Source organism: Rutilus rutilus (assembly GCF_951802725.1).
Source record: "Rutilus rutilus genome assembly, chromosome: 10".
Lineage (NCBI taxonomy): Eukaryota > Metazoa > Chordata > Actinopteri > Cypriniformes > Leuciscidae > Rutilus > Rutilus rutilus.
This window is the reverse complement of record NC_140215.1, coordinates 38,300,571-38,327,803: the sequence shown is the minus strand read 5'-3', so window position 1 is coordinate 38,327,803 and position 27,233 is coordinate 38,300,571. Positions and strand designations below refer to the sequence as shown.

At 41.8% G+C, this 27,233-nt stretch overlaps 2 protein-coding genes across 4 annotated transcripts in view; one reads left to right on the top strand and one right to left on the bottom strand.

Moving 5' to 3' along the window:
* Positions 1–24,962, top strand: part of LOC311298871 (sacsin-like) — a 32,096-nt gene extending 7,134 nt beyond the window's left edge. The window contains 5 exon segments of the mRNA XM_084422194.1: positions 547–693; positions 12,028–13,456; positions 13,543–13,631; positions 13,714–15,260; positions 15,264–24,962. Coding sequence (XP_084278320.1) covers positions 547–693; positions 12,028–13,456; positions 13,543–13,631; positions 13,714–15,260; positions 15,264–24,575 — 12,524 coding nt within the window. The 3' untranslated portion in view covers positions 24,576–24,962.
* A 1,363-nt stretch (positions 24,963–26,325) lies between these two features.
* dip2a (disco-interacting protein 2 homolog A) overlaps positions 26,326–27,233 on the bottom strand; it is a gene marked incomplete at its 3' end in the record, with an annotated part of 170,686 nt that continues 169,778 nt past the window's right edge. For all 3 annotated transcript variants that reach the window (XM_084422195.1, XM_084422196.1, XM_084422197.1), the window contains one exon: positions 26,326–26,784. In XM_084422195.1, the coding sequence (XP_084278321.1) occupies positions 26,532–26,784 (253 nt within the window). The remainder of the gene's footprint in view (positions 26,785–27,233) is intronic.

The window sequence follows — 27,233 nt, the reverse complement described above, 5'->3', positions numbered from 1 at the left end:
TCTGCACAAATTCCACTGCGAATAAGTAGCGGCGGCTGTCTGTTGACATTCATGTTTGTTTCGGTACATAATCTCGGACAGTTGAGTTCGGCAGACCACTAATCGTTAAGTGTTGTGTAGTGACTGACTCAGTCGTTAAGTTTCTTTTCTTCTCTGACTGTCAAAGACTAAAATCTGCTCCAGTCGATGAAAACAGTCTTTATTTGTGTTGAGTTCAATCTTCGAATGTTTCAGCTCGTTGTTAAGTGTGTCCCCAGCTTTAGCTACTTTGGGAGCAACCAAAATAATAAATTAAACACACTTTGGCAATAATAACTGACATCTGTTTTCCTCTTTTGAAAAGCACCAGTCATCAGTTGTATGTCAAACTGTTTGTATCTCAGATATCTAAATCCAGGTCAAAATCTTTGCTGCATATATCACACACAGTACAGGATGGGAGACATGATTCATTAGGATGAGTCTTTAACAATACTGAAAAACTATTATAGGCAAAAGACTACTCTTTATTTGTTTGATCATCTGTTTGTATCTTTGATCTGGCAGGACCAGCTCTCTATGCCTTCAATGATGCAGTCTTCACAGAGGAAGACTGGGAGGGAATCCAGAGAGTTGGCAGAAGCATCAAGCAGGATGACCCAACAAAAGTCGGGAGATTTGGGATCGGCTTCAACTCTGTTTATCATATAACAGGTGAAATACATTACATTAACTCATATAACTTTTTGAGGTATTATACAAAGTGCCTGCTGAATAGAAATACTACAATATTGCTTATTGATTTATGTAGCGTTAACATCACAATATGCCAGTTAACTCTTTCCTCGCCATTGATTGAGTTTTTCCAGCAATCCCTGTTTTCACTGTTATACGGCAGGAGCGCTACTACGTATCTTCTGGAACAGTACAGAATCTCTGCATCAAAAAACAAGTGAAGAAGATGATCTGCATAAACCATTGCTGCGTCTCAATTCGCTTACTTATACTGCACCCTAAAAAGAAAAAGTACATACTTTTGAGTGTGTAGCAGAAGAGTAGACAAGCTTTGGGACATACTACTATCACATCATAAAATAGCTTCTTTAACCCTTTAGAACCGGCTGTGTCGTCGCCGACACATACCAGCAAGCTGTATTCATTTTACCATAACTCTTCAACCGTTTGCACTGTCAAAATCATTCAAATTGCCCCCGACAGTAGACAACATGCACTTTTCGGCAATATATGGCTTATTACGGTAATTTCATGCTTTCCATTAGCAAATGACAGCAGATTCAAAGTGCGGCAGATTAGAGTGTTTTGGATTGCATAAAATAATAAAAGATTAGAAACAAATGCATGGCGAAAGAAGTGGTAGACAGCAGAAGAGGGGATTGGGATGATTTTTAATGAAACTTGGGAGGCGGATGGCCATTACTCTTTCACGTATCTAATCATGTGGTGTGTGCATGTGTATGTGTGCGTGCCTAGTATGAATGCATGCATTTGTATGTGTGCGTGTATGAAAAAAAGTGTCCTAAATGAAAACTGTGCAACCCAATGTCACAAAAAAGACTTTTTATATATGTATTATAGTTCATTTTTCAACTTAAAAGTGTTAGTTTCTTTCGTTCATGATTTTTCAGGGTTTTTTCTAAATAAAAATCAGTAAATTTAATTCAATTTAAATTCTATTTACAAACTCACCACACAAAATAATGGGCAATAACTGTAATTTGTTGAAAGCTAATCTTTTTCTGAAAAAGATGACACCTTGCACATGAAGATAGCACATTGTTTTAGAATTGTACAGTCAAAAAATCTAAATATGTAAAAAACACCTATTTTAGCTTCAGGTTCTAAAGGATTAACAGTTGCTCTCTGTCGCTTAGTTACACACATCCGGTCACGCAAACTGACCTGTCAATCATCTTGTCAAAGATAAAATCCTCCACATTTAATTTAATTTAATTTCCCACCGTATCGAAGAGAAATGCAGAAGCATGTTGATCTGCCAGTCGCGGGTCTTTCACTCTCCTCGTATTCATGCATAACGATGCATTCAAAAGTGAATGGACAAACAAATCTTTATAAAAGTTCACGTTGTTGTTGCAGATGAAATATAACATGGATACATTACATAAATATTTTATATCAGCTTAAATGTTGCTTACTAGTCACTCAAACCTCACCGTCGGTTTTGCACATCCACCATGTTTTGGAGTTTTCTGAACACTTTTTACTCGTGTTTGTAGTTCTGAACTGGATCCTCCTCCAAAGTGCAATGGGATGTGGGTAATATTAGTTGTTATAGTGAGCACGGATCCACACTTCGTAAATCCACCGGACATAGCTGACTCACAAATGTGCTCGACTATAACAACTCTTCCTCTTCTCAACATGGACTGCGTGTTCCTGGGGGCGGGGTTTATGTAAATTCTAGGGTTGGTGATGTCACTAACCCGGGAGGAATGTTATGTAGTCCCTACCAGCCATTTGTTGTAGTCCTTAAAAAACAATTTCTATAAAAGCAAATATCTTCCTTTGCTTTGAACTTTGAATTTAGTAATTTTGCATATGTTGTTTATGCTCAAACAGCAACATTACACACTAACTAAAGTTAGAAAAGTGAAATCATAATTACCACCCTTTTAAGCTGTCTTTTTTTTACACAGTTATAGTTTATAGTATTGTTATAATTTTCATTTGTGTAACTTATATTTTTTCCAACACCCCAAGCACACATAGAGGCCTATAGAATGGTGTGTAAAACCAATGTACAAGGAAAAAAAAACAGTAATTAATAAGTCAGCTCTATTGCGTGATCAAGGGCGTAGGACATTCCATTTAAACATGTTTCAAGGGTTTACCAGTAGTGGGCGCTTGAGCAACGTCACCAATGATGTACCTCAGAGTAAACGAGACAGAGGGAAGTTAGCAAGGGAACAGCATAAAAATGAACTTAAATGCATCCTAAGAAAGAGTGGGTAGAATACTGCTTACTGGCAACTATTTTAGAAAACCCTGGTGGGGAAAGAGTTAATGTATTTTCAAATTACAATATATATCACATTATGAAACCAAAGCCTCTAATAATCAAATTAAATATTTGTCATTTTTTCTATTCTCTAGATTAACTTGCTAAATTAGCACATCCTACACAAGTTACTACCAAAGCAAATCTTCATAGAATGATGTGCTCATATTGTAATAATACATTTTCTTTTTCAATTCTATTATGATGTTAAATTGCCAGAGGGTAGGCTATATGTTTTCAGAAATATTACTGTAGGCATCACAACTGAAAGAGACTGTTACAGATTACAGATTTAATGGTTTGTCTATTATTAATATTATAATGTTTATTTCACATTTTTTACATCGATTTCCTTTCTATCATCTAACACTCACTTTAATCTTTAAATAACACTAAAATAACATATTTAATAACACTTTAATATATTTAAGTATATTCATATATTTACCAAATCTCAAAACTGTACATTGTAATTTTGTTCCGATTCCTAAATTCACTTGAAGCATTTAAAACATCTCTGGATTACCTTATGTAGCCTATGTTATGTTCCCCGAGAAGAAAATGTGACGATGTGTCATGATGTTGGTGCTATAGGAACTAGGCCATTCTTTTATATATTTTATTTTGTGTTTTTGCATAAAATACAAACCAAGAAAAAGAAATACAAGAGTGACCGAACAATACAACCAAAATCACCTTAGCAACAGTAATCAACCAAACAAAAAGAGTAAAAAAAGAAAAAAGAAATAAAGGGAGACAGGAGAGATGTGCATACATAAACAAAGCATAACCACAGGTTCAATGCTATAAAACAGGAAGAACATTAATGATACATTATTCAGACTTGAGAAAATCCAGGAAATGCTGCCATACCATTTGGAATTGGCGATGAAATTTGGGTTCTGAAGAATGTATACCTTCCAGCTGTATGACATGAAGCAATTCATGCAACCAAGCTTTGAAGCATGGAGAGTCAGAATTTTATTTTTTAGCAAGACTCATGTCCATTAATACAGGTCATTGCTGAAAGCTTAGAAGAGTTTTGAATGTCCCAGTGAATCCCAAAATCGCTTTAGGTCATGATCCGGCTTGATCTCTTTTTGAAAAACTTTTGAATGTCTTCTACCATGCTAGCCTCAACGCGGAGACAAAGCCACATCTGCCTAGTGTGGGTCCTCGGGGGAATTTCGCAGAGTTTGTCGAGTGGGTGCTGGTGAACAATGACTCACTGTTCACCATTTGCCCTGCGGAAGGATGACACCAGCCCCACTCAGAACAAACCTCCAGAGACCAGCCATCCATCAACTGCGAGCTGCATGAGCAAGTTGCATGAGCAACTCGAGCCTACTGAGAGGACTGAGACATTACCCCGGAGCCCCTCGAAGTGTCTGACCAGGTGCACAAGCCAGCAATAATGTGGATCGCTGAGGGAGTATTAGTGGAGTTTGAAGGGATGGAAGGAAGCCTCACCCACTACCCCCTTGCTGTGGATGTGATGGATAAAGTCTCTGGAAACTATTTAGAGGAGTTTTTGTGTTTGAGGAGGGAATTCCCATTTCTCCTGTTCTCCTCACTGGTTCAAGCCAGCCCTGAATCGCCTGTTTCCCCACTGGTTCCACCCAGCCCTGAATTCCATGTGTCCCTGCTGGTTCCAGCCAGTCCTGAATTGCTTTTTCCCCCACTGTTTCTGCCCAGCCCTGACTCTCTTGTTTCTCCGCTGGTACCGCCCAGCCCCATGTCATCGGTGAACCCTCACAGCCTCCCTCTCCCACCTCCTCTGACAGCCAGTTCCTCAGTCCCACCTACACTGGTTCCCTTCAGCCCCTTTGCATCTCCTACACTATTCATTGAGGATCTGCATCTGTTCCTCAGGTCACCAGCTCTGCCTAGCCCAGAGGATCCCCTGGCTCCACCTCCAGCATCTGTGCCCATTGCTGTACCTCAGCCTGTCGACACATCGGCTCCACCGGAAACCATTGTCCTTACGGCTACACCGGGCTGCCTCGTCACTCCAGCTTCACCTTGGTCAGACGTGGTCCTGTCTGCGTCTCTGGCTCCACCTTTGTCCTCAGTTCCACTGGCTCCTCCACAGTCTTCTGGCTCCCTGGTTCCACCTTGGACGCTCGTCGCCACAGCTCCACCTTGACCTCCAGCACCATCATTGTCATGTGGGCACTTCGGCTCATCAGCTCCGCCTGGGTTTCCATCAGTGGTGGCTACACCTAGGATGTAGGATGGCTTTGATGTTGCCTGGAGCAAACTCCAGGCACCCGTTGGAAATAGAGAGCGCCTGGAGATTAGATTAGATTAGATTAGATTCAACTTTATTGTCATTACACAAGTACAGGTACAAGGCAACGAAATGCAGTTTAGGTCTAACCAGAAGTGCAATAGCAGCAAGTGCAGGATATACAGTGGTTCATAAGTGCAGAACATGGATATGTACTGAATAAATATAGAGTTGAATACTATTATAAACAAAAATTTACAGATAGATTGTCCTATGAATATAATATACAGATAACTATTACTGTGAACAGAATTTACAGCTAGATATGTACTGAATATAATAATATACAGATGGCTATTACTATAAACAGAATGTTTACAGATAGATATGTACTGAATATAATATACAGATGGCTGTTACTATAAACATAATTTTACAGATAGATATGTACTATGAATATATATACAGATGGCTGTTACTATAAACAGAATGTGAGCATAATATACAGATGGATATTACTATAAACAAAATTTTACAAATAGATATATGTATAAGTTAGGCTAATGAGCAGTATAACAATGGATTTAAAGTAGTGCAAATAAAGTTTGGACAGAAGCTATCCGAGTGAGTGCAGTGGAAAGTAATTGCATATTACAGTTAAGGTACGATATTGCAATGTATATATAACAGTCGGTACTGTAATAAACAGTCGGCAGTGCAAATGAGCATATTCCAGTCAAGGTAGTAGTGCAAGATGCATATGTAAACAGTTGTTACTGTAATAACAGTCAGCAGTGCAAATGAACATTATAGTATTGCAAATAACAAAATGGAGGCAGGTGTGAGGAGGGAGAGGAGAGTCAATCAGTATATAAGGGGAGTGGGATCAATGAGGGTTAGAGTTTAATAAAGAGACAGCTCTGGGGAAAAAACTGTTCTTTAGTCTGCTGGTCCTGGTCCGGAGGCACCTGAAACGCCTGCCGGAAGGCAGGAGAGAAAACAGTCTGTGGGCTGGGTGAGAGGAGTCCTTAAGGATGCTGCGAGCTCGATGCAGACAGCGTTTCCTCTGGATGTGCTCGATGGCAGGTAGTGGAGTCCCAGTGATGCGCTGGGCGGTTTTCACCACCCGCTGCAGTGCCTTGCGCTCTGCAACAGAACAGCTCCCATACCACACTGTAGCACAGTTGGTCAGGATGCTTTCTATTGCACAGCGATAGAAGTTCACCAGGATAGTGGAGGAAAGCTGATTCTTCCTCAGTGTCCTCAGGAAGAAGAGGCGCTGGTGAGCCTTCTTGACCAGGCTGGAGGTGTTGGTTGTCCAGGTCATGTCCGCCGAGATGTGGGTCCCCAGGAACTTGAAACTGGAGACACGCTCAACAGCCATTCCATTGATGTGGATGGTGTCGTGTGTGCCTCTTGACACTTTCCTGAAGTCCACGATGAGCTCCTTCGTTTTGGTGGTGTTGAGGAGCTGGTTATTTTCGGTGCACCATGTGGCCAGGTGCTTGATCTCCTCCCTATAGGCAGTCTCATCGTTGTTGCTGATGAGACCAATCACCGTAGTGTCGTCCGCAAACTTGACGATGGAATTAGATCCGTACACAGGCTTGCAGTCGGAGGTGAAGAGGGAGTAGAGGAACGGGCTTAGCACACAGCCCTGTGGTACACCAGTGTTGAGTGTGATGGATGTGGAGCAGTTGGAGCCTGATCGAACATTCTGGGGTCTGTTGGTCAAGAAGTCCAAAATCCAGTTGCACATGGAGGTGTTGAAGCCCAGGTCTCCAAGTTTGGCTATTAACTTAGTTGGGATGACAGTGTTGAATGCTGAGCTGAAGTCAACAAACAGCATGCGTGCATAAGTGTTCTTATTGTCCAGATGTGTGAGCACAGAGTGCAGTGCCATGGAGACTGCATCCTCTGTGCTCCTATTGCTACGGTAGGCAAACTGGTGTGAGTCCAATGTGGATGGTAGAGAGTCTTTTAGGTGTGCCAGGACCAGCCGCTCAAAGCACTTCATTACGATGGGTGTGAGTGCTACAGGGCGGTAGTCATTAAGGCACTTCGGGCTGGAGTGTTTTGGCACTGGCACAATGGAAGTGCATTTAAAGCATGTTGGTACAGTTGCTTGGGCAAGAGACAGGTTGAAAATGTCTGTAAAAACCCCAGCGAGCTGCTCCGCACATGCCCTGAGTACGCGTCCAGGGATGTTGTCTGGTCCAGCAGCCTTGTGCGCGCTGATCCTGCTCAGTGCATTGCAGACATCTGTGGAGGAGAGTGTGATCGGTGGGTGGTCAGCTGAGGATTTGAGCTTGGTGGCAGTTTCTCTGTTGTCTCTTTCAAAGCGAGCATAAAAGTCATTTAGCTCGTTCAGGAAGTTGACATCAGTGGCTGCGGGGGTGGAGTGAGAGGGTTTGTAGTCACTGATGGCCTGAATGCCCTGCCACATGCGCCGAGGGTCAGCGTTGGAAAAGTGTCCCTCTATCTTAAGCTTGTAGCAGTGCTTGGCCTCTTTGATGCCCCTTTTCAGATTTGCTCTGGATGTGCTATAGGCTTGTGCATCTCCTGATCTGAAGGCAGTATTGCGTGTCTTCAATAGGAGTCGCACTTCCCTGTTCATCCATGGCTTCTGATTTGGGTATGTGGTGATCTGCTTCTGGGTTGTAACACTGTCAATGGTGGTATTAATATAATCCAGTACAGAGGAGGTGTAGCAGTCAATGTCCGTGTGAGAGCCACTGGTGGCTTGAGAAGCAAACATACTCCAGTCTGTGTGTAGAAACCTTTCCTGGAGTGAGAAATCTGCCCCCGCAGGCCACACCTTGATGGTCTTCACTGATGGCTTCACGCGATTGATCAGAGGTGCATATTTGGGGGTGAGGAACAAAGAAAGGTGATCTGACTGTCCCAAGTGGGGGAGGGGTGTCGCGACGTAAGCTTCAGCCATGTTTGTGTAAACATGGTCTAAGGTTTTGTTTCCTCTGGTGTGACAGGAAACATGCTGGTGAAATTTCGGTAGCACTGACTTTAAGTTTGAATGATTAAAATCACCCGCAACAATAAACGCAGCTTCCGGGTGAACGGTCTGTTGTTTACTGATGGCTGCGTGAAGTTCTTTCATAGCAAACTTGGCATCAGCATCCGGGGGAATATAGGCTGCAGTTATAATAGTGGAAGTGAACTCCCGCGGTAGATAAAACGGTCTACATTTAACCATGAGAAACTCAAGGTTAGCTGAACAATGTCTCCCAACAATAGCAGAGTTTGTGCACCAAGCTTTGTTAATGTAAATGCACAATCCACCACCTCTGGTCTTACCGGAGCCATGTAATGTTCTATCCGCCCGGAATGTATGGCGTCCCGCTAGCTCAATAGCGTTGTCCGGTATTCCGCTGTTTAACCATGTTTCCGTGAAAATTAGAACATTACAGTTCAAAAGTCTCTTGCTGTATGTGATGTTGAGTCGAATCTCCTCCATTTTGTTCAACAGCGACCGTACATTGGCAAGGAAAATGCTGGGTAAAGAGAGCCGGTGTGGTGTTAGCTTTAGCTTAGCTCTTAGTCCTCCGCGCTTCCCCCGCCTTTGTTTACGATCTCGCCGGCGCCTGCGAGCACTTCCGCCCGGCCGGGCAGAGTGCATAGCCTCGGGTGATCTGGCGATCTCAGGAAGGAGTCGAAGGTTGTCCATAAAACTGTCGGAAATTCGCAAACCAATATCCAAAAGCTCACCTTGGGTGTACGATGTTAAGGCACAACTGTTCTGGACGAACAGACCCGAAATGAGCAAGAAAAATACTGCTAAATTACAGAATCTGGAGAGACCGCGAGCCTCGCGATGTACTCGCGCCGCCATCTTGGATCTTCCAACTATCCACCATGGTAGATCTCCTACCATCCTCAGAGAAGTAATGGCCAACAAGAAAGCCACCTTTAGAGAAAGGTTCTTGGCCTCAGCCGACTCCAGCGGTTCGAAGGGGGCCTCAACCAACCCTTCGAGAACCACCTCACGCTCTCTGCACCATATGGTGAAAACATTCCATTTTAGGCCGTACAATTTCCTTGTGGAGGGAGCTCTAGAGCTGAGTATGGTCTCCACTACTCCTGCTAACAGGCCGGCCTCTAGGTACTGTGCCCCCTCAGGGGCCAGACTCGCAGTTTACATAGTTCGGGCCGAGGGTGAAATATTGAGCCCTCTGCCTGAGTCAGCAGGTCCCTCCTGATGGGAAGCTCCCATGGAGGCCCATCCAGGAGTAATATTATGTCTGAGAACCATACTCGGGCCAGCCACAACGGGGCTACCGATAATAGACTGATCCCGTCGCGACGAACCCTCTCTAGAACTCCCGGGAGCAGAGCGATCGGGGGAAATGCATACAGACGCAGCCTCGGCCATCTCTGTACCATGGCATCCAACCCCAGTGGGGCTGGATGTGTGAGGGAGAACAACAGTGGAAAGTGAGTCGTCTCTCGAGACGCGAATAGATCCACTTCCACAGGGCCGAACCTCTGACATATTGACTCCACCACCTCAGGATGATTTCCAGGCAGTTTATATGCCAGGAGGAATGATGGTTCTGCCATAGACCTCACGTAAAGCGGCCGTCCATGACCGCGCCCCAGCCCGTGAGGGAGGCGTCTGTCGAGACGGCTTTCCGGCGACATGACGCTCCCAGCACGGGACCTTGGGACAGAAACCAAGCTTTCTTCCACATAGATAGGGAACGAAGGCATCTGCGCGTAACCCTGATCATGCGAAATGGGTTTCCCCTCTGCAGGGGCCTCATGTGCAGTAGACCGAATGGAATGGTGCACAGAGCCCAAGGAGAAATATTTGTGAGATTTTTCCATGCATCGAAATACTCTACTAAGGGAACTCGAGGCTGGCTTTGGGTATTAATCGGGATTCGTTCTCGGCTCCCTGAGGCGGATCTCCGGCAGGGTTCGACCGAAAACGATTCTCGATGTGCGGACGCGAGTGCTGCCTGGCCGCAAGCCTGTAAAGCGCACTTGGCGGCGGGAAGTCGACATCGATTTCCTGCGGGCTTCGCGGAGGAGGCGACCTCGATCGCTCCCCCACGAGCGGGGCCGCCCGCAGAGGATCTAGGCTGGCTAGGACCTCTTTGTTGAAGCCTTTTTCGCCTGCAGGACGGCCCTCAGGTCGCCCTGCTTAGGCTGAGGCTTCGGCTGAGAAGCGACGCTCTCTTTTTGCGCCTGTCTGTAGGCGGAGGAGCTGGCGGATTAGCGGATTATGCAAATCAGGAAAGAACGGTAAACCCCGATAGCGAGGTTGCTCTCTGTGCTGCAGGAAACGCTCGTCCAACTTGCTTTTAATATGCGTTTCCTGCCTCTCATGTGGCCAACTGATATTAAGACGGGCCACTGCACGAGAGACAACCTCCACCAGCTCCTCATATGCGGGGACATGGGGTGGCGAGTCATCCCCAAAATCCCCGCCTTCGATGCTGAGCACGTCTACTTCCTCGGAAGCAGACAGCTCAAGCATCGGGCTCTCCACTCGTGCGGAAGAAGCCGCGGGGCGAGAGAGCATCGGAACTGGTGGATGAATCACGAGAGCGTGCCTCGGTAGTCTCGGGATCCCCCGCCAGATCCATCTGCGAGCCCCATGAAGGGTGTTGCCGCCACGGGGCTCGCGAGCCTGGCCATCCTCATTGAAAATGGCCAGGCGGGAGCGCAGCACACGGATTGGTAATCTCTCACAATCCTCGCAAGCAGCCCCCTCGAGAGCTGCACGTGCTGGAAAGCATTTTTGTGTGAGCATATCAGTGAACACCCCTGACCACTTGGTGAGTTTCACGTCTTTGTAAACAAAAGTTTAATTCGTTTTAGGAAGGATTGTTCCAGTGCACCTATGTAGCCATTGTGGAGGTTGGGGGGTGCTACCACAGAAACCGAAAATTCTCGGGCCAGCAGCATGTGTCCAAATTTCAATCTTAACCGTTCTATTTCATCAGAAACGATCTGAAAACAGGGCTTTAAGTGTAAAATACCGAACTTGTGCTTTAAAGGATATAAGAGAACAGCAACAAAATGAGATTCATTTTTGAAGGATTACTTATGTCTGCTTATACATATGAAAAGATATTATATTTTGTTAAATAAAAAATGTAATCTTTAATCTGGAAATAACCATCAGTTCATGTTTTTAGGTATATAATTGTCTGGGCCTCGGGTAGTGAGGACGGTTAATTTACTGGACCTCAAGCAATTTTATTTGAAAAGCCCTGCCTTAGTATTTCCATTGTGGGTGACGCAAAGCTTAGCGGGAAAGTATGACCACTTTAAGCTCCCTCAAAGATTGTATCCTATTGCTAAAGCTCCCACGTTGCTCCATTACCCCAGACGTGTTCTTGGGAAAGGTTAAAGATCAAGTAAAAGTTTCTATGACGTAAAATGCAGGCACCGTTTTATAGTCTTGATTATGTGCCACGTTACATCACCTGACCTCATGGCAGCCAAAGAAATTGACATGATAGCACAATTGCTTATGACAGTGCAAAGCGTTCCCATAGCGACAACACCACGCCTTTGAAAGGGAACGATTTATTGTAAATTTTACAGTTTTATCTTGAATCTATTTATGCAAAATAGTGGATAATTTTAATACATTTAATATAGACTTATTGTATTGGGCAAAATATTAGTGTTGGTGCATCCCTAATTATACTGCATTATCAGCTCTCAGTGATTGTTTAATAATGTGTTTAATAAAGACTGAATTGACCTGATTCGCTGTTAAATTATTATTATTATTGTTTATTTACAGACTTGCCATGTGTATTCAGTTCTGAACACCTGGCCATTTTTGACCCACAAAAGAAGGTGTTTGGAGATGATGAAGAAGGCTATCGATGGTCTTTAGATGATGAAGAGGACAGAGAGAGCCTTTTGAACTTGAGAGATCAGTTCCAGCCCTTTCAAAATGTAGTCAGTCAAGTCAACAGTTGTTCCTGGGAGAAGGTCATCAGTGAGGAGCAATACTTCAAAGGAACGCTTTTCCGCTTCCCTCTGCGTAATGAGGCTTCTGAGATCTCAGATAACTTGTATGACTCCACAAAAGTTACACAGCTTTTTGACAGTTTCATTGCTGATGCAGACATCAGTCTTCTTTTCCTGAGAAATGTGTCATCCATTACTTTGCTGCATATTAACACCAATGGCTTCTGCAACAATAGGCTAAAAGTTTCAGCGTCAAATCAATTTGACACGGACCTTTCTCACGTCAAGCAGGAATCATTTGACAGAAACACTTTTTTCAAAACGGTATCACACATTTCCCATCAAATGGAAGAAACAAAGTCCCAGTGGCTTGTGACACCTTGTCTTCTGAAACATGGATATATACCAGAGATTGACTTTCTAGCCAGTAAGCTGAGCTTCTACCCTCAAGTTGATGCAGCTTTTCGAATAGATGAAGACAGATCACTTTGCAATGGGCGACTAAGTTGCTTTCTGCCACTTCCAAATAATGACTCAAACAAAACTGGGCTTCCCATTCACATCAATGCTTGCTTTGGCCTGACAGATAATCGGAGGTTCATTAAGTGGCAAGAGGAGGATCAGAAGAATGATGAGTCTGCAAAGTGGAATGAGCTACTTATAAAAGATATTCTTCCTCATGTATATCTTATGATGATCCTGGATGCCATTCAGTTATCCAGAAACTCGACCCTGCCTGCTGCCACTGTGTACAATCTTTGGCCTGACCTATCTAAGACTGTACATAAAGATAGATGGCATGAAGTTGCAACAGACACTCTGAAGGGTCTAACTGAATACGAGATCTTTCACCTTGCCGGAGATGAGAAGATCTGGGTGTGTCCCTCTGATGCGGTTTTTCCAGTCAACAATATATGTAGTGACACAATGTCTGCGATATCAAGATTATTGATTGCTGAAGGAGAGAACCTGGTCACAGTCCCAGAACATATTTTGAAAGATGTCCAAGAAATCTTCCCTGAAAATGATACCTTGACATGGGTGACTCCATCTTATGTTAGAGAAGTCCTTCACAGAAGTGAGGCTGAAAACCTCAGTAAAGATGACAGATACTCTCTTCTCGAATTTGCTCTCAGTGATGAGAAGTACACAGAGCTACAAGGTCTTAAGCTTCTGCCTCTCAGTGATGGAACCTTCACTTCATTTAGCAATGAAGTGCTGAACACTGTTTTGATCGACAATGAAAAGTTTTCACGGTAAAGTTGTCTCTTTTCTACTTTAATTGTTTAGCGTGTTTATATTGTGTTTTCAAAGTATTAATGATCTTTTTTTCTTTGTTTAGAACATTGCTGCCATTTTGCAAAGAAAGATTTATACCCAACAATCTGAACCATGTTTGTACTATGCAGCTAAGGAAACTAGCAACAATGAGTAAGAAATCTATTCATATGCTTATGATAATATGAAATTAACATCATAAATGTTTGTGAAACTGGTCTCACTATTTTTTCAGGCACATACAACATAGTCGAATTGGATGCAAATCATGTTGTTGCACTCACCAAGAAGCACTTACCCATGGACTGGAAGGTGACCCAAGGTCATGTGACATGGAAAACAGCAGAAAATCATCATCCACCAAAGAGCTGGTTGTCTGAATTCTGGAAGTTTCTTAGCACTGAATTGATTGAGTTAAATCACTTTATTGACATGCCTTTAATACCACTGGAGCCACTACAGAGTTCAGGCAATTCTGTACTGTTAGCAAGGTTGCAGAGTAAAACAACTTTGATTTTTCAGAGTAGCACAGCGTCTAGCTTGTCAGATCATGTTCAGAAAGTGTTAGGAATGGTGGGGTGTACAGTCATAAAAAGAGATGAATGTCTTAGACATCATGACATTGAGAGGTATGTTCTTTCTGCTTCACCAAGAAGTGTTCTACAAGTCTTTGTGAACTCACACAGAGAAAAGGTCATCAAAGGAATTGCCTCTGCTTCATCACAGGAAAAAGAGGAGTTGAAAGTGTACCTCTCTTCTTTGGATTCTCTCTCAAATGCTGAAAAGATTCTGCTTTCCATGTTGCCAATCTTCAGAATGATGTCTGGGAAATATGTTGCAGTTCAGTCAAAGCAAGCAGTTGTTTCAACAGCCAAACCAGCCATTCCAAATGATCTGCCAATGCCTGAGACCATTGTACAGTGTGCAAATGAAGCTGATCGCAGACTTTTGACTCTTCTGAATATTGAACTCTTAGATGCCGCTAAGTTGGCTGTTTGTTTGGTTGACTGCATTGCGACAGCCTCTTTCAAAAAAGGGGAGGAACAGACAGTAATGACCTGGATACTGACTAATGGTAGCCTTCTACTCTCACAAAGTGAGCAGTTGCTCATGAAAACCAAAAGGCTCAAATTTATTGAGACAACTCATGGAGAACACAAACACGCCTCAGATGTTTTTGATCCAAGAAACAGGACATTTCAGGATCTTTTCGAGGCAGATTTCTTTCCCCCACCTATTTACACAAAGACAGAGGAAATGCTTCAGAGTTTGCGGCGCCTTGGCCTAAGGTCAGAGCAAAAACAAATATCAACAGAAAACATACTCCAAGTCATAAATCATACTGAAAAGCTTTTTGTCCACTCACCAGATAAGGCATTCAAAAAAGCACATACTCTTGTTCGAGTCCTGAATGAGAATGATTTCCTTTCAAAATTCACCAAGGCGCAGATAGAAGAGCTGAAGCAAAGGCAGTGGGTGCCCTGTGAAAATCCAAAGTTCTTGAATGGAAGCATTTGTAGAAATCTTAAGAGAGGTCTGTATAAGCCATCTGAAGTAAGGGATTCAAAGTATTCTTCAATTGTTGGATATGTTATGCCACTTACCTCTGAGCTAACAGGACATGTCTGCAAAAATCTTGGACTTTATGAGCCCCCTCCTGCTGAAAAAGTCTTGAACAACCTCTCTGCACTAAGATCAATGGTCAACCCAAATTCAGATTTTCAGTTTAAAACCGAGCTGCACAGTACTTACAAATTCATGCAAGACAACATGAGAAATTTCTGAGATTTAATGGACACAAAAAGCATCCCCTGGATATGGAATAAAAGTGAGTTTGTCTGTCCAGGAGATATAGTTTTAGCCTATCCACCTGAATTGGATCTAAGCCCCTACATCAAAAAAGTGCCTGAAGAGTTTTTGCAATATGAAAACCTGCTAACACAATTTGGGGTGAAGAAAACACTGTCCGATGAAGAGATTGAAGACATACTCCATGACATAAAACAAAGAATTGACTGCAGGTATCCTCCTCATGGAGACTTGACAGAACTTAAAGTGTCAATTGCCATTCTTGACTGGATGCGAAAGAATGAGAAGCTTTTAAAGGACAGTACCCCTGTGCCTGTCATGGCACAAAGTCAAAACTTTACTCTGCAGTCTTTGTCCAAAACAGTCTTCTGTGACATCAGTGCCGAAGGACTTGATGACCTGAAACAAGACAATGAGGAGTTCTATGTCATTCATGAAGAAGTTCTACCCATCACTGCAAAATGGTTTAAAGTCCCATTCTTAAGTACTCGCATCTTAAAACCACAGCTCATACAAGCAGAGCAAGAGTCCTTTGGTATAGAACAATGTGGGCAATCTGAACCAATTACTCAAAGAATTAAAAACATTCTGAAAGAGTATGATGAAGAAAGTGACATTTTCAAAGAACTCCTACAAAATGCTGAGGATGCTGGGGCAACCACATGTAAATTCCTCCTTGACTTCAGAAAACACAAAGACCCCCCTGAAACACTCTTTGATCATGGAATGGCTCTCTGCAATGGACCATGCCTTTGGATCTTCAACAATGAGCTTTTTTCACAAGAAGACTGGAGAAACATTGTCAAAGTGGGGTCAGCATCAAAGGAAAAAAAAGTTGAGATGATTGGAAAGTTTGGGCTTGGATTTAATTCTGTTTACCATGTGAGTGATATCCCCTCGATTTTGAGTGGGAAAACCCTTCTCATTCTTGATCCAAATGTCACCCATTTGGAAAAGCACATTCTCAGCAATGGAAACCCAGGAATTAAACTTGACCCATTCCAGGAACGACTGTACAAAAGGTTTCCTGGACAGTTTAAATCTTATGAAGGAATTTTTGATTGTGATTTGTCAGTGCAAAACAGCAAGAAAGCTTACAATGGCACCTTGATTAAATTACCATTTCGCACTCAGGAGGAGGCCAACCAGTCAGAGATCAGTTCAAAGGTATATGATGAGGAGCGAATTAGGAGTTTTAAAAATCATTTGACTGACAATTCACAAACACACCTACTATTTCTGAAGAGCATTACATCTATGTCCCTTCAAATTGTCCCTGAAAACGCATCGACTCCTCCATGGATTGATCAGATTCAGACTCCTCTCAAAATATCCAGAGAAGTCATGAATTCATTTCCTTTTTCGAATGACACACGTCTACAAGAGGTCGAGAACACCTTCAGAAATAGTGACATCAAATGCCTCAACATTATTGATGTCAACAAAGCACACATTGTTAAAATAGTTCAGGAGAACTCTTATAAATCCCTCACCCAGTACTGGCTTTTGTACTCCTGTTTTGGGACACATGGTTCTTTGCAAATGTTCCAGAGAAGAACTGAACAAGAACATGTGTTTTCATTTCCAATTGGAGGTATAGCTGTACCTTTGCATAAAGAGGCAAAAACTAATTCATGGTCCCCTGATGAAAGCCTGAAGCATGAAGGCCAGGCTTTTTGCTTTCTTCCTCTCTCAATTGCGACAGGTCTTCCAGTCCATGTCAATGGAACTTTTGCAGTCACATCTAATAGGAAAAGTCTGTGGGAAAAAGGAATGAAGTCTGAGTGGAACAAAGCTTTACTGAAAGATGCTGTAACCTCTGCTTACATCACTACACTGCTTGAGCTGAAAAAAATGGCCCAAAATGGACATATCCAGAACTATTCCTTCCATACATTCTGGCCTAACACAGAGACAGTAAGCAAATCATTTTTACCCATGGTTGAGTCTTTCTACTCAGCAGTTGTGCAGAATGCCAATGGCAAATCTCTGGAGCTTTTCAGCAATGGACATAATTGGTATTCTATGGACAATGTGAGATTTCTGAATCCAAAAATTGAGGAGAGCCGAGTAATCAGAGACATTGCCATGAAAGTGTTCTTAAGCTTGGGAGCTTCATATTCCAGTGTTGTTTCTCTCCCATCATGGGTGAGACAGAGTTTCAAAGATTGTCGCTTCAAGCAAGAGATAAAACAGAGAACAATCAACTGGCCTGAATTTTACAAAATTGTTTTTGAGAACTTGAGTTCTGTGGACACACACAGCAGAAATACTCTTGTGCTAAATGCCATTGACTTGAATGATCCTGCTGTTGATGACCTTCTGAAAAGCTACCCTTGTATTCCAACACAGAGTTGTAAGAAGCTTCAATTAATCAAGCGACTTGTGAATCCTTCTGGCAAAATGGCTTGTTTATATGAACTTAAGGAAGGACGCTTTCTTGAAGGAACAGAAAATGACTTTTTCTCTCCAAAAAGTATTCAACGACTTTCAGATTTGGGAATGCTGAGTGACCGCCTCCCTTTAGAAGACATCATAGAAAGAGCAGGGAAGATATCCAGTGTTTGGCAACAGGATAAATCTGAATATCGTAAACGTCTTCAGTGCCTTGTGGAGTCAATGAAAGACTCCTCAGAAGATGTGAATTCTCTGCACTGGCACACACTGTCTCAAATACCATTCCTTCCTGCCTTAGTTCCTTTGGTTCAGAAAAACAAGAACCACAGTTCAGCCACCGTTCTTAAAAAACCCTGTGAAGTTTACAGTGACAGTTGTCGCAATTTAGTAAGCATGACAGAATTCACAGTTGATCATTCAAACCTTCAAATACACAATTATGATCCAGTTCTCCAAAAACTGAGAGTACTTACAAATCCACCAGTTGAGACAGTGCTTCAGCAGCTGTTAAAAGCCCACCAACACTGTGTTACATTTGAAAATACTGTTCTCTTCAACATGGCTCACTCTTGCTATGAATATCTCAACTATTACTTGTTGAAACAGAAAGATCCCAATCCCATTATTGAGCATGCAAAATCCTTTCCATTCATTTTCATTGAGGATCAATTTGTAAATGTGAGGTCAGTGGCCAGAAGTGAACAATTTGAGGAGAAACCATATCTCTATGTGCTTCCAGTCATCTTCTCCAAATTCGAGAGGCTCTGGCATCACCTTGGCATCAAAAAACAGTTCACAAAAGAGCAATTTGTTGCTGCACTTCATAAAATGAAGGCTTTAAATGGATCTCACCCTCTTTCCATGTCAGACCTCCATAAGTGTGTTGCAATACTCATAAATGGGCTATACAAAATCAAAGAAGAAAAGCTTACAAACTGTCTCATGCCTGATGAGAGAGGTGTGTTGACACCTTCTAAAGAGCTGAGATTTAATGACAGCCCATGGATGCCTGTCTCAGCTGGTGTCAAGCTCGCCCATGATCTGATACCTCGTTCTGTTGCCTGTCATTTTGGTGTAATGACAACAAGACACCATACTCTGAAGAATCATTTGGTCAGTGGGTTTTCCCTAGATGCCAAAGAGTTTGGACAAACAGAGAAACTAACTGTCCGAATAAAAAATATAATTGATGCATATCCTTCTAAAAAGGATATTCTAAAAGAGCTCATTCAAAATGCTGATGATGCAGAGGCAACAGAAATACACTTTGTGTGGGACAAAAGAAAACATAAGACAGAAAAGATTTTTGGGAAGAAATGGGAACTGGTTCAAGGCCCGGCTCTTTGTGTGTACAACAACAGAACATTTTCTGATGATGATCTGCAGGGGATTCAGCAGCTGGGGGAAGGAGGAAAACGTGGGACTTTAGGGAGAACTGGAAAATATGGACTTGGCTTCAATTCTGTGTATCATCTGACAGATTGTCCATCTATCCTGACCGGTGACAAATGGCTCTGCATTTCTGATCCAAATCTAAAATATGTGGAAGGCATAACAAAACAGTCCCCAGGCTGCATGTTTTCAATGGAAGCTGAATTTAAAAATTCTTTTGAGGATGTTTATCATACCTTTCTTCCAGAAATGTTTCCACTCAATTCTGGAACCATGTTCAGGCTCCCTCTCAGGACAGAGGAAATGGCAGAAAAATCTGAAATATCTAGACACACAGTCACAGACCTTGACATGAAGGAACTTTACTATGCCTTGACTGAAGATCCTGAAGGACTAATTCTCTTCTTGAAACACATCACAAAAATACAGTTCATGGAGATCAGTGAAGATGGAACACAAACTAAATGTCTTTTCGGAGTTGAAAAGACATACACAGAGAAGAACATGGTAAGCAAGGAAAACTTCCACAGCCATGTTCGAGAATCCCTGATGTCAGGAACAGCTGAACCCTGCAAAACCATCTACACCGTGAAAATCTCATCTGGAATTAAACAAAGTCAGTGGGTCATTGCAGAGTGCTTTGGTTTCTCAAAACAAATCCATGAGAGGAAAACCAAGCAAGATCATTTCAAAGTTCCTCAAGCTGCTCTGGCTGCACGTTGGAGCAGCTCATTTAACCACACATTTACTGGCAGGGCATTTTGTTCTTTACCCTTACCTGGACAAACTGGTTTACCAGTTCATGTGAATGCAAATTTTGAAGTAGATTCTTCTAGAAGGGACTTGTGGAAAGAAGATGGTGATAGTCTAAAGACTGAGTGGAACCAGTCACTGAAAGTAAACATCATTTCAACACTCTATGCAGATCTCCTGTTATGTCTGTGTTCATTCATAAAGAAGGATACACCTACAGCTCTTGTATTCCTCAAGTCACAGCTAGAGACGTCTTGCCTTAATTACTTTCCATGCATTTCACAGAAAGTAGACAAAGTCTGGCATGAGATGATCCATGAGGTCTATAGATCAATCAACCAACGAGATCTTCCAGTCATACCCACTGTACACGCTGTTTCTGTTGAGTCATCACACCTTTCACAAAAAAAATACACAGTTACCTGGTGCAGTCCATCTAAACCACATTCAGCAGATTGTCCATATTTTTCAACTGATGACCATGAAAGAATTTTCCAAATTTTAGATGACATCGGGATGAAATTAGTGCCAAACACCTGCAAAATTGATGAAATAAAAAAGAATTTTAAAGCAGCTGGTGTGAATGTGACAGAAGTCAGCGCTTCAACAGTGATGAACTTCTTGAAGCAAAGATCGTTGAATGATCCTTCTCAGACAACTAGTAGTTTGCCTTTGCCCATCAACCAGACCTTGATCAAAAACAAAACAAGATGTTCAAAACTTCTGAGCTTCTGCTTGACAAATACCAATGAGAAAAATGTCCATGACCTCAATGGGCTGCCTCTTTTCCTCACAGAAGATCAGATGTTAAGAGTCTTTGACTCTAAATCCCCAAAGCTGATATCAAGATTTAGCAGTCTTTTTCAAGGACACCACAAACTGTTTGCAGATATTGATGTCATTAGAAATCACATTCAAATTCTACAGAACGGAATGTATATTAAGGGCTTAACAATTGCCATGGCAGCTGAATATCTGAAATGGAAACTTGAGCAGCTGCTCAGTCAGTCATTACCTGATCAAAGGTGCCAGCTGTACAAAGCGGAGACAGAGACGATGAAATGGCTGAAAACTTTATGGAGCTTCTTTGAGGATCAAGAGCAATTCTACCAAAATGAAAAGATGAATGTCTACAGTGAGATAAAAAAGCACTTTGATAACAGTCCTATTTTACCAGTCATTTGCCCCAGTCAAAATAACACACATTTTTTACAAACAATGGGAAACATATCAAAAGCGATTCTGAAGCCAGATGAAAAAATTGCTTCCATTCTCATAAAACTCGGGTTCATGAAATTAAACATCAGGTTTTTCATTGATTTCAAAGACTTACTTTTCAAGTATGTGAATCCAGAACTCCTGCAAACAGGAGACAGCAATGCTGTTTTAGAAGAGGTTCATCATGTTCCTCATTCCCAGTTTGAGGAGCTCTCAAAAGATGAATGTGTAGATCTTCAACGCTTCTTACAGAATGGGATCAGAGATTCCAAAAAGAAGAGTCAACATGTGGGTATGCTCAAGTCTTTGCCCCTGTTTGAGTCAATAACAGGAAAACGGGAAAGGATTGATTTACACAGAATCATATTCATTCTAAATTCTAAACATCAGAATGATTTTCCAAACTTGTACCATGTCGATGGATGTGACTGTATTTTCCTTAAGCACACCTGGATAAACTTAGAATTGTCAGAAATTCTAAGCATTAAGATTCTAGATGATCTGGAGTTCTGTGTACAGTTTATTCTTCCTTCTGTGCACATGATGAAAGAGGCCAAGCTTCTTGATTTAATGCGGTTGTTAGTGAAATTTCGACCAATGGACCCAAGGATTGTCTCTGCATTAGAAGACGTCAGATTTATTCGAGACATCCATGGCTCTCTTCAGGTGGCTTCATACTTCTATGATGACAGTGTATCCCTTTACAGTGCAATGCTTCCAAAAGAGAGATTTGTGCCAGAAAAGTTTTGGGACAATTTCCAAGGTAAACAAACTGAAGCACATTGTCTCTTAAAGGACCTTGGATTGAAACATAAAGTGTCTGATGAGGAAATCATTCAGTTTGCAAAACAAATTGAATCTGAAACTAGAGGCAGCACTCCTCTAGATGTTCTTAAGAAAAGATCAAATCTCCTGTTTAGGACAGTTTTGTCAAAGAGTAATGACAAAAACTCTAAATTACTGAACAGAGTTGCTAACATTAAATTCATCTTTCCAGTGAAAATTCAGCAAACACTTTGTGATTATCACAAGGCCTTTGCTCAAGAAAGGGAGGTTGTTGCAATCAGTGGATCATTGATTGACAGAGACAATGATCACCATTATCTGATATGGACATCTATGCCAATCCTACCTTCAGAACTCTGCTCTTCACATCTCATAAAGAAAATGACAGATGTCGGTGCCTTGGAGACTCCAACCCTTGGACAAATAGCTGCTAATCTGAAAAACCTCTGTAGGTCTCAGTGCCAAAGTGACAGATTATTGGAAACAAGAGAAACAGTATTTAGCAAATCATACGCATACCTACAGTCAATACATTTTGATGCCTCTCTGTTCTCAGACCTCCCCATTATCTTGGTGGAAAATGGGACAAAACTTGTGAAGGCAAAGCAGACAGCACTTGTGCTACATGATGCTCTTGAGTTTAGGCCTTATTTGTACCGCATTCCATCAAAGTATATGAAATTTGAAGATTTCTTTAAGAAGATCGGTGTAAAGGAGAGGCCCACCGTCAATCAATATATCACTGTTCTTCAAGAAATCTATTCTGATAGTTCTGACAAAGACAGCCTTCAGGCAAACCAGCAGAAAGCTGTGAAGCGTGTTGTACAACAGTTGTTTTGCCTGCTGAAAGAGGAACAGAACAAAACCTGTTTCCAAAATGACCTACTTTATCTTCCATCAACAGATGGAAGACTCTATGAATCCAACACTTTGTTTTTCAACGACACAGTCTTCCAGCCTGCAAGACTTGAGGGTCCTTTGGAAACCAAGCTGAAACTGCTGGAAAAATTAGACTGCTGTCATCTTGGAAAGGATAACTATGAACATCAAACATTGTTGAAGTTCCTTCCACAGCAAGTTCGCCCCAAATTTCTCTCGGATGTAGTTTCTGAAAATCTGTCGGGAGCAAGTGTCCAATATTGTGATGAAGGGGAATGTGAATTTAGTGGCTGGTTTGACAAACACTTGTCTTCTGCTGCATTTCTTCATGGTCTAGTCTGTCTCATCAGAGAAGACAGCAAAGGTGGGGTTTCACAGTCTGAAGCTGTAGGAAAGTGTGAAGAAATCTTTTCTAAGATTCAGATTATCTGTTGCAAAACTCTTCAGACTGAACTTCTGTTAAACCATGAGCCACTTGAAGGTAGTAAGGCTGAAACAGATGTTTATGTGGAAAAACAGCAAGATAGATGCAGTTTCTACTTGAAACACAATGATGACATGACCCACAAAGTAGTGAATGAAGTTAATATGTGTCTTACTAAAGAAATCAATGCTCTTCTAAAGAACTGTCTGACCGCCTCAAGCCTTTTAGTCCTTGGGCAACTTCTGCTGTGTGATAACATGGAGGATGTTGAGAAAACCTTGGCAAAGCATGGCATTCATAACAGTGGCCACGAGGCAGGACACAATGCCTTACCGAAACCTGGATGTCTCATACCTGAAGAATGGCATGACTGCCTTGAAATGAACTTCCTCAACAACTTTGAATGTGGAGAGTATGTTGGCTTCAGCAAGGACGAATCCGGTGAATATTTCTATGCCATTATTATCAACCGACTAGATGATTCACTGGGACAAATGAGACAATTTCCTGCCAGATATAAAATACAAGTTGGTAGTGATGACTTCATTGAAGTAAGCTCTCTTGACCTTTACCAATTTAAACGGGAAAAGAAGGCAACTGTGTCAACAGGGTCCACTTGTACAGATATAGAACGTCTTTTGGCATCCAGGCCTCCACCCAAAAGAGACTTTCCAGGGACATTTGAAGAAATCAAAAGAGAAATTGACCGAAGCTTAAATGAAATCTGGAATATGTCAAGTGAGGACAGACAAAAAGCCATTAAACGTCTTTACCTCCGGTGGCATCCAGACAAGAATCCAGGCAACGAAGAACTAGCCCATGAGGCTTTCAAATACCTGCAGAAAAGAATTGAGGAACTACAACAAGGGAAAACTGCACATACCACATCCTCAACCTGTAGAGACTTTCGAGATTTCTATAACACGTGGAACACAGAGGCACGAAGCCACAGGAGGGGACGCGAGAGGTTCCATCAGAACTACTCTAGAAGCCACTATAACTTTTGGTCATACCACAGAGAAACACCAAGGCCAAACAGAGGAGAGGCAAAACGCTGGTATGAACAGGCTCAATGTGACATCAGCGCAGCTCACAATGACACTGGAGGAGATTGCTCAGAGTGGTGTCTGTTTAAGGTGCATCAGGCTGTGGAAAAAGCCCTGATAGCAGCAATGTACAGGAGAAGTGGAGAGCATCCCAACAACTGCTCAATAACTAGCCTTGCTCAGCAGGTGTCCCATTACAGCCCACAGTTGACTTCTTTACCAAACACTGTGAGGCAACTGACTGAACTTGGTGTTGATGGCAAAAAAACTCAGTATCCGAACTATCACCAATTTCCTCACATTCCAAACAAGCAGTTCAGCTTCGATAATGCTAGAAGTGCACTGGATATTGCAACAAAGCTTTTAGAAAAAATAGAAGAATACATTTCTTGAAGTAGCTTGAAATTACAGACTATGTTCCACTGAGACGATCATGAGGATCTTTTCAAGTAACAATACTTATCTTCTTTTTTTTATCTGTTTAGTACTGCTACCATGCATACTGAAAATTCTTATATCTTTGTAATCATGTTTTGATAATTCTAAGTCTGCTTCTCTTCTTGCTTACTATTATAGCCTATTTTGCATTTATATTATTGTATACTGGACATTCTTGTAGCAAACAGTAGAGTAATGCCGATGTAATGGGTTTGATTCCTAGGGAAAGCATGAAATAAATGTAAATCTTGAATGCAATGTAAATTACTTTGGATAGAGATGTCTGTGAACTCTGTATTAAAAATGACAATATAATAAAAAATTTCAATGCCAATCATTTAAAAGCATGGTTTTTATTAAGAAATATTAATAGAAGTCAAAAGCTGTGTCAACCAAATATTCACTAAATGACATAACTGCAAATAAAATGAATATTACCAGTCACACAATCATCCTGCGATACAGATGCTGTATGTGCTTTACAATCTTTGCAGCAAAACCATTTCTTGAGTCTATTGCAATATAAAATATTACATGAATAGTGACTCATGTTGTTCTCCTTACTGTTTGATCAAGAAATGAAACTTCGATTTGAGCAGCATCTGGTTTCCTCCATGCCACTGCAAAAACCATGCCAAACGTATTCATATGTTTCTGGTGTCCCAGTAATAACTTATTAAACAAATTCTGTACATAATTACAGCAGGCATATCGCCTATCCTTTATGTAGTGAGCACAATAAAAGAAAGCAAGCATTGTTAGAAGTGGTCTATACAGTGCTGGCCAACGCGGTGTACAGTGCGTCTGAAAATACAAGCAATTATCACTCTTTACCACAGTAATGAAAAGTAAAATCAAAAGCCCTCATCTGCAGTGGTCAGTTTTTCCTGAAATACCGGTCCCATCTGTTAGGTATGTTTGAATGAATTAAGGGAAAAGGATACTTTCTTTTCAATCAGTAATATGTAGGAGACTAAAAATGTCACCTTCTGCAGGAATAGAAGATAAACTACTCGTGAATGGTCATACAGTGTAAAAAAATTAAATAAATGACAACTGCTGTAAATGTAAATTTGAGTCGAAATATTTTTCAGATTGGGACTTGGTTACCTGAATAAGACTCTTCATCTATACATTTATTACCCTGATTCCAATCCTGCACAGTCTAAAAGCTCATACATGAATGGGTTTAATGAATGGGGAAATACAAATTGCAAACAATCCACAGGCGTATGAAAATATTTAAGGCTCATGTTGAAACACTAGCTGGGAATGCATAAGCTTGTGAATTCGTGGAGCAGCATATCCACAGCACACCTTCAGTACTGCTTTCTTGAAAACAAAGACTCCGATATCCATTTCCTTATTGCCATTCGTTCTCCGGATAAAACATGTATCAAAGATTTGCGTGTTGATGTAAAATGAACAAACCAAACAAAACTTGGGTTTGTACATTTTTTTCAGCTACAACAGTAATGCTGTGAAATGAAATGCATTACACATTTTCACATGCCCTTGAAAATTCAATGGTCCTAGAATCTGGATCCTGCTTTTGACATCAGGCACTCCTCTGCCCATTTGGGCCGGTCCTCCTCACACACAGGGAACATTCAACACGCATGTGTCGTATGTGCAGAACGAGTGTGCTTGAATAAGAACTGAACTCAATTGTGTCGCACAAGAAAACAGGAGATGAAATCAAGTCATTTGCCCTGACCACTGAATCAGAGTTTTATTTTCAAGGCATTCTGACAGTTTGATATAAAAAATAAACTGCATAGCTCCATCAAGGAATCTTCATGTGTGTGGAGGAAGAGGCAAGACTGTCCAAACTTTCCTCTAATGCTTCCTTTGTAAATTTGCATATGCAGAGTTTTCTGGCATCTGGTTCCTCCTCCACATTACACATTCTCACATGTTGTAGGCCACGTATATGGGATCCAGCTGGTCGGCGAGAAAGCCGTCCCGCAAGTGCATTCGCTGCTTCTCCCCTCTGGAGTTGATAGGAATGACTCCAGGGTCCACTACCACAACAACCCCTACTATGAGATAGTGCTCTTCCAGAACAACATTGGTCACCAGGGCAACAAGGTCCAGGGCTTCCTGTTCTGACCCCTCAAGCTCCACTACCACCACCAGTAGATTAGTCCATGTGAACACAGCACTGAGGAGAGAGTAAGAAGATGGGAAGCATATTCAATTAGGTAGAAAAAGCAGATTACATACACTGCAAAACATGGCTGTTAAAAAAAAAAAAAAAAAAAACATGATTGAAGAGCAGAGTAAAACAACATCTGCTCGGCTCCGAAGCGAAAGCTTGATGTGAGTGTTGCATGCTGCCTTATATACCCATATGGACGGGGAGTGGCTTGCGATGCAAATCTCACTCCTCAATGTGCATTGGCTTGTTTTGTTACCACTCAAAGGTGATTGGGCTCTCAGGTGAGATTCCAATTTGTCAGTCTGTTCTGACGTGACTGACAGATAGGGAACCATCTAGTTATCAATGTTAGAACTGGTCCATTTGTGTGTAAGAATACGTGTTTTGGTGTGCAGTGTGTTTGACTGGCCAACAATAATTATGTTGTATATTGCTTAAGATGTCAACAATAC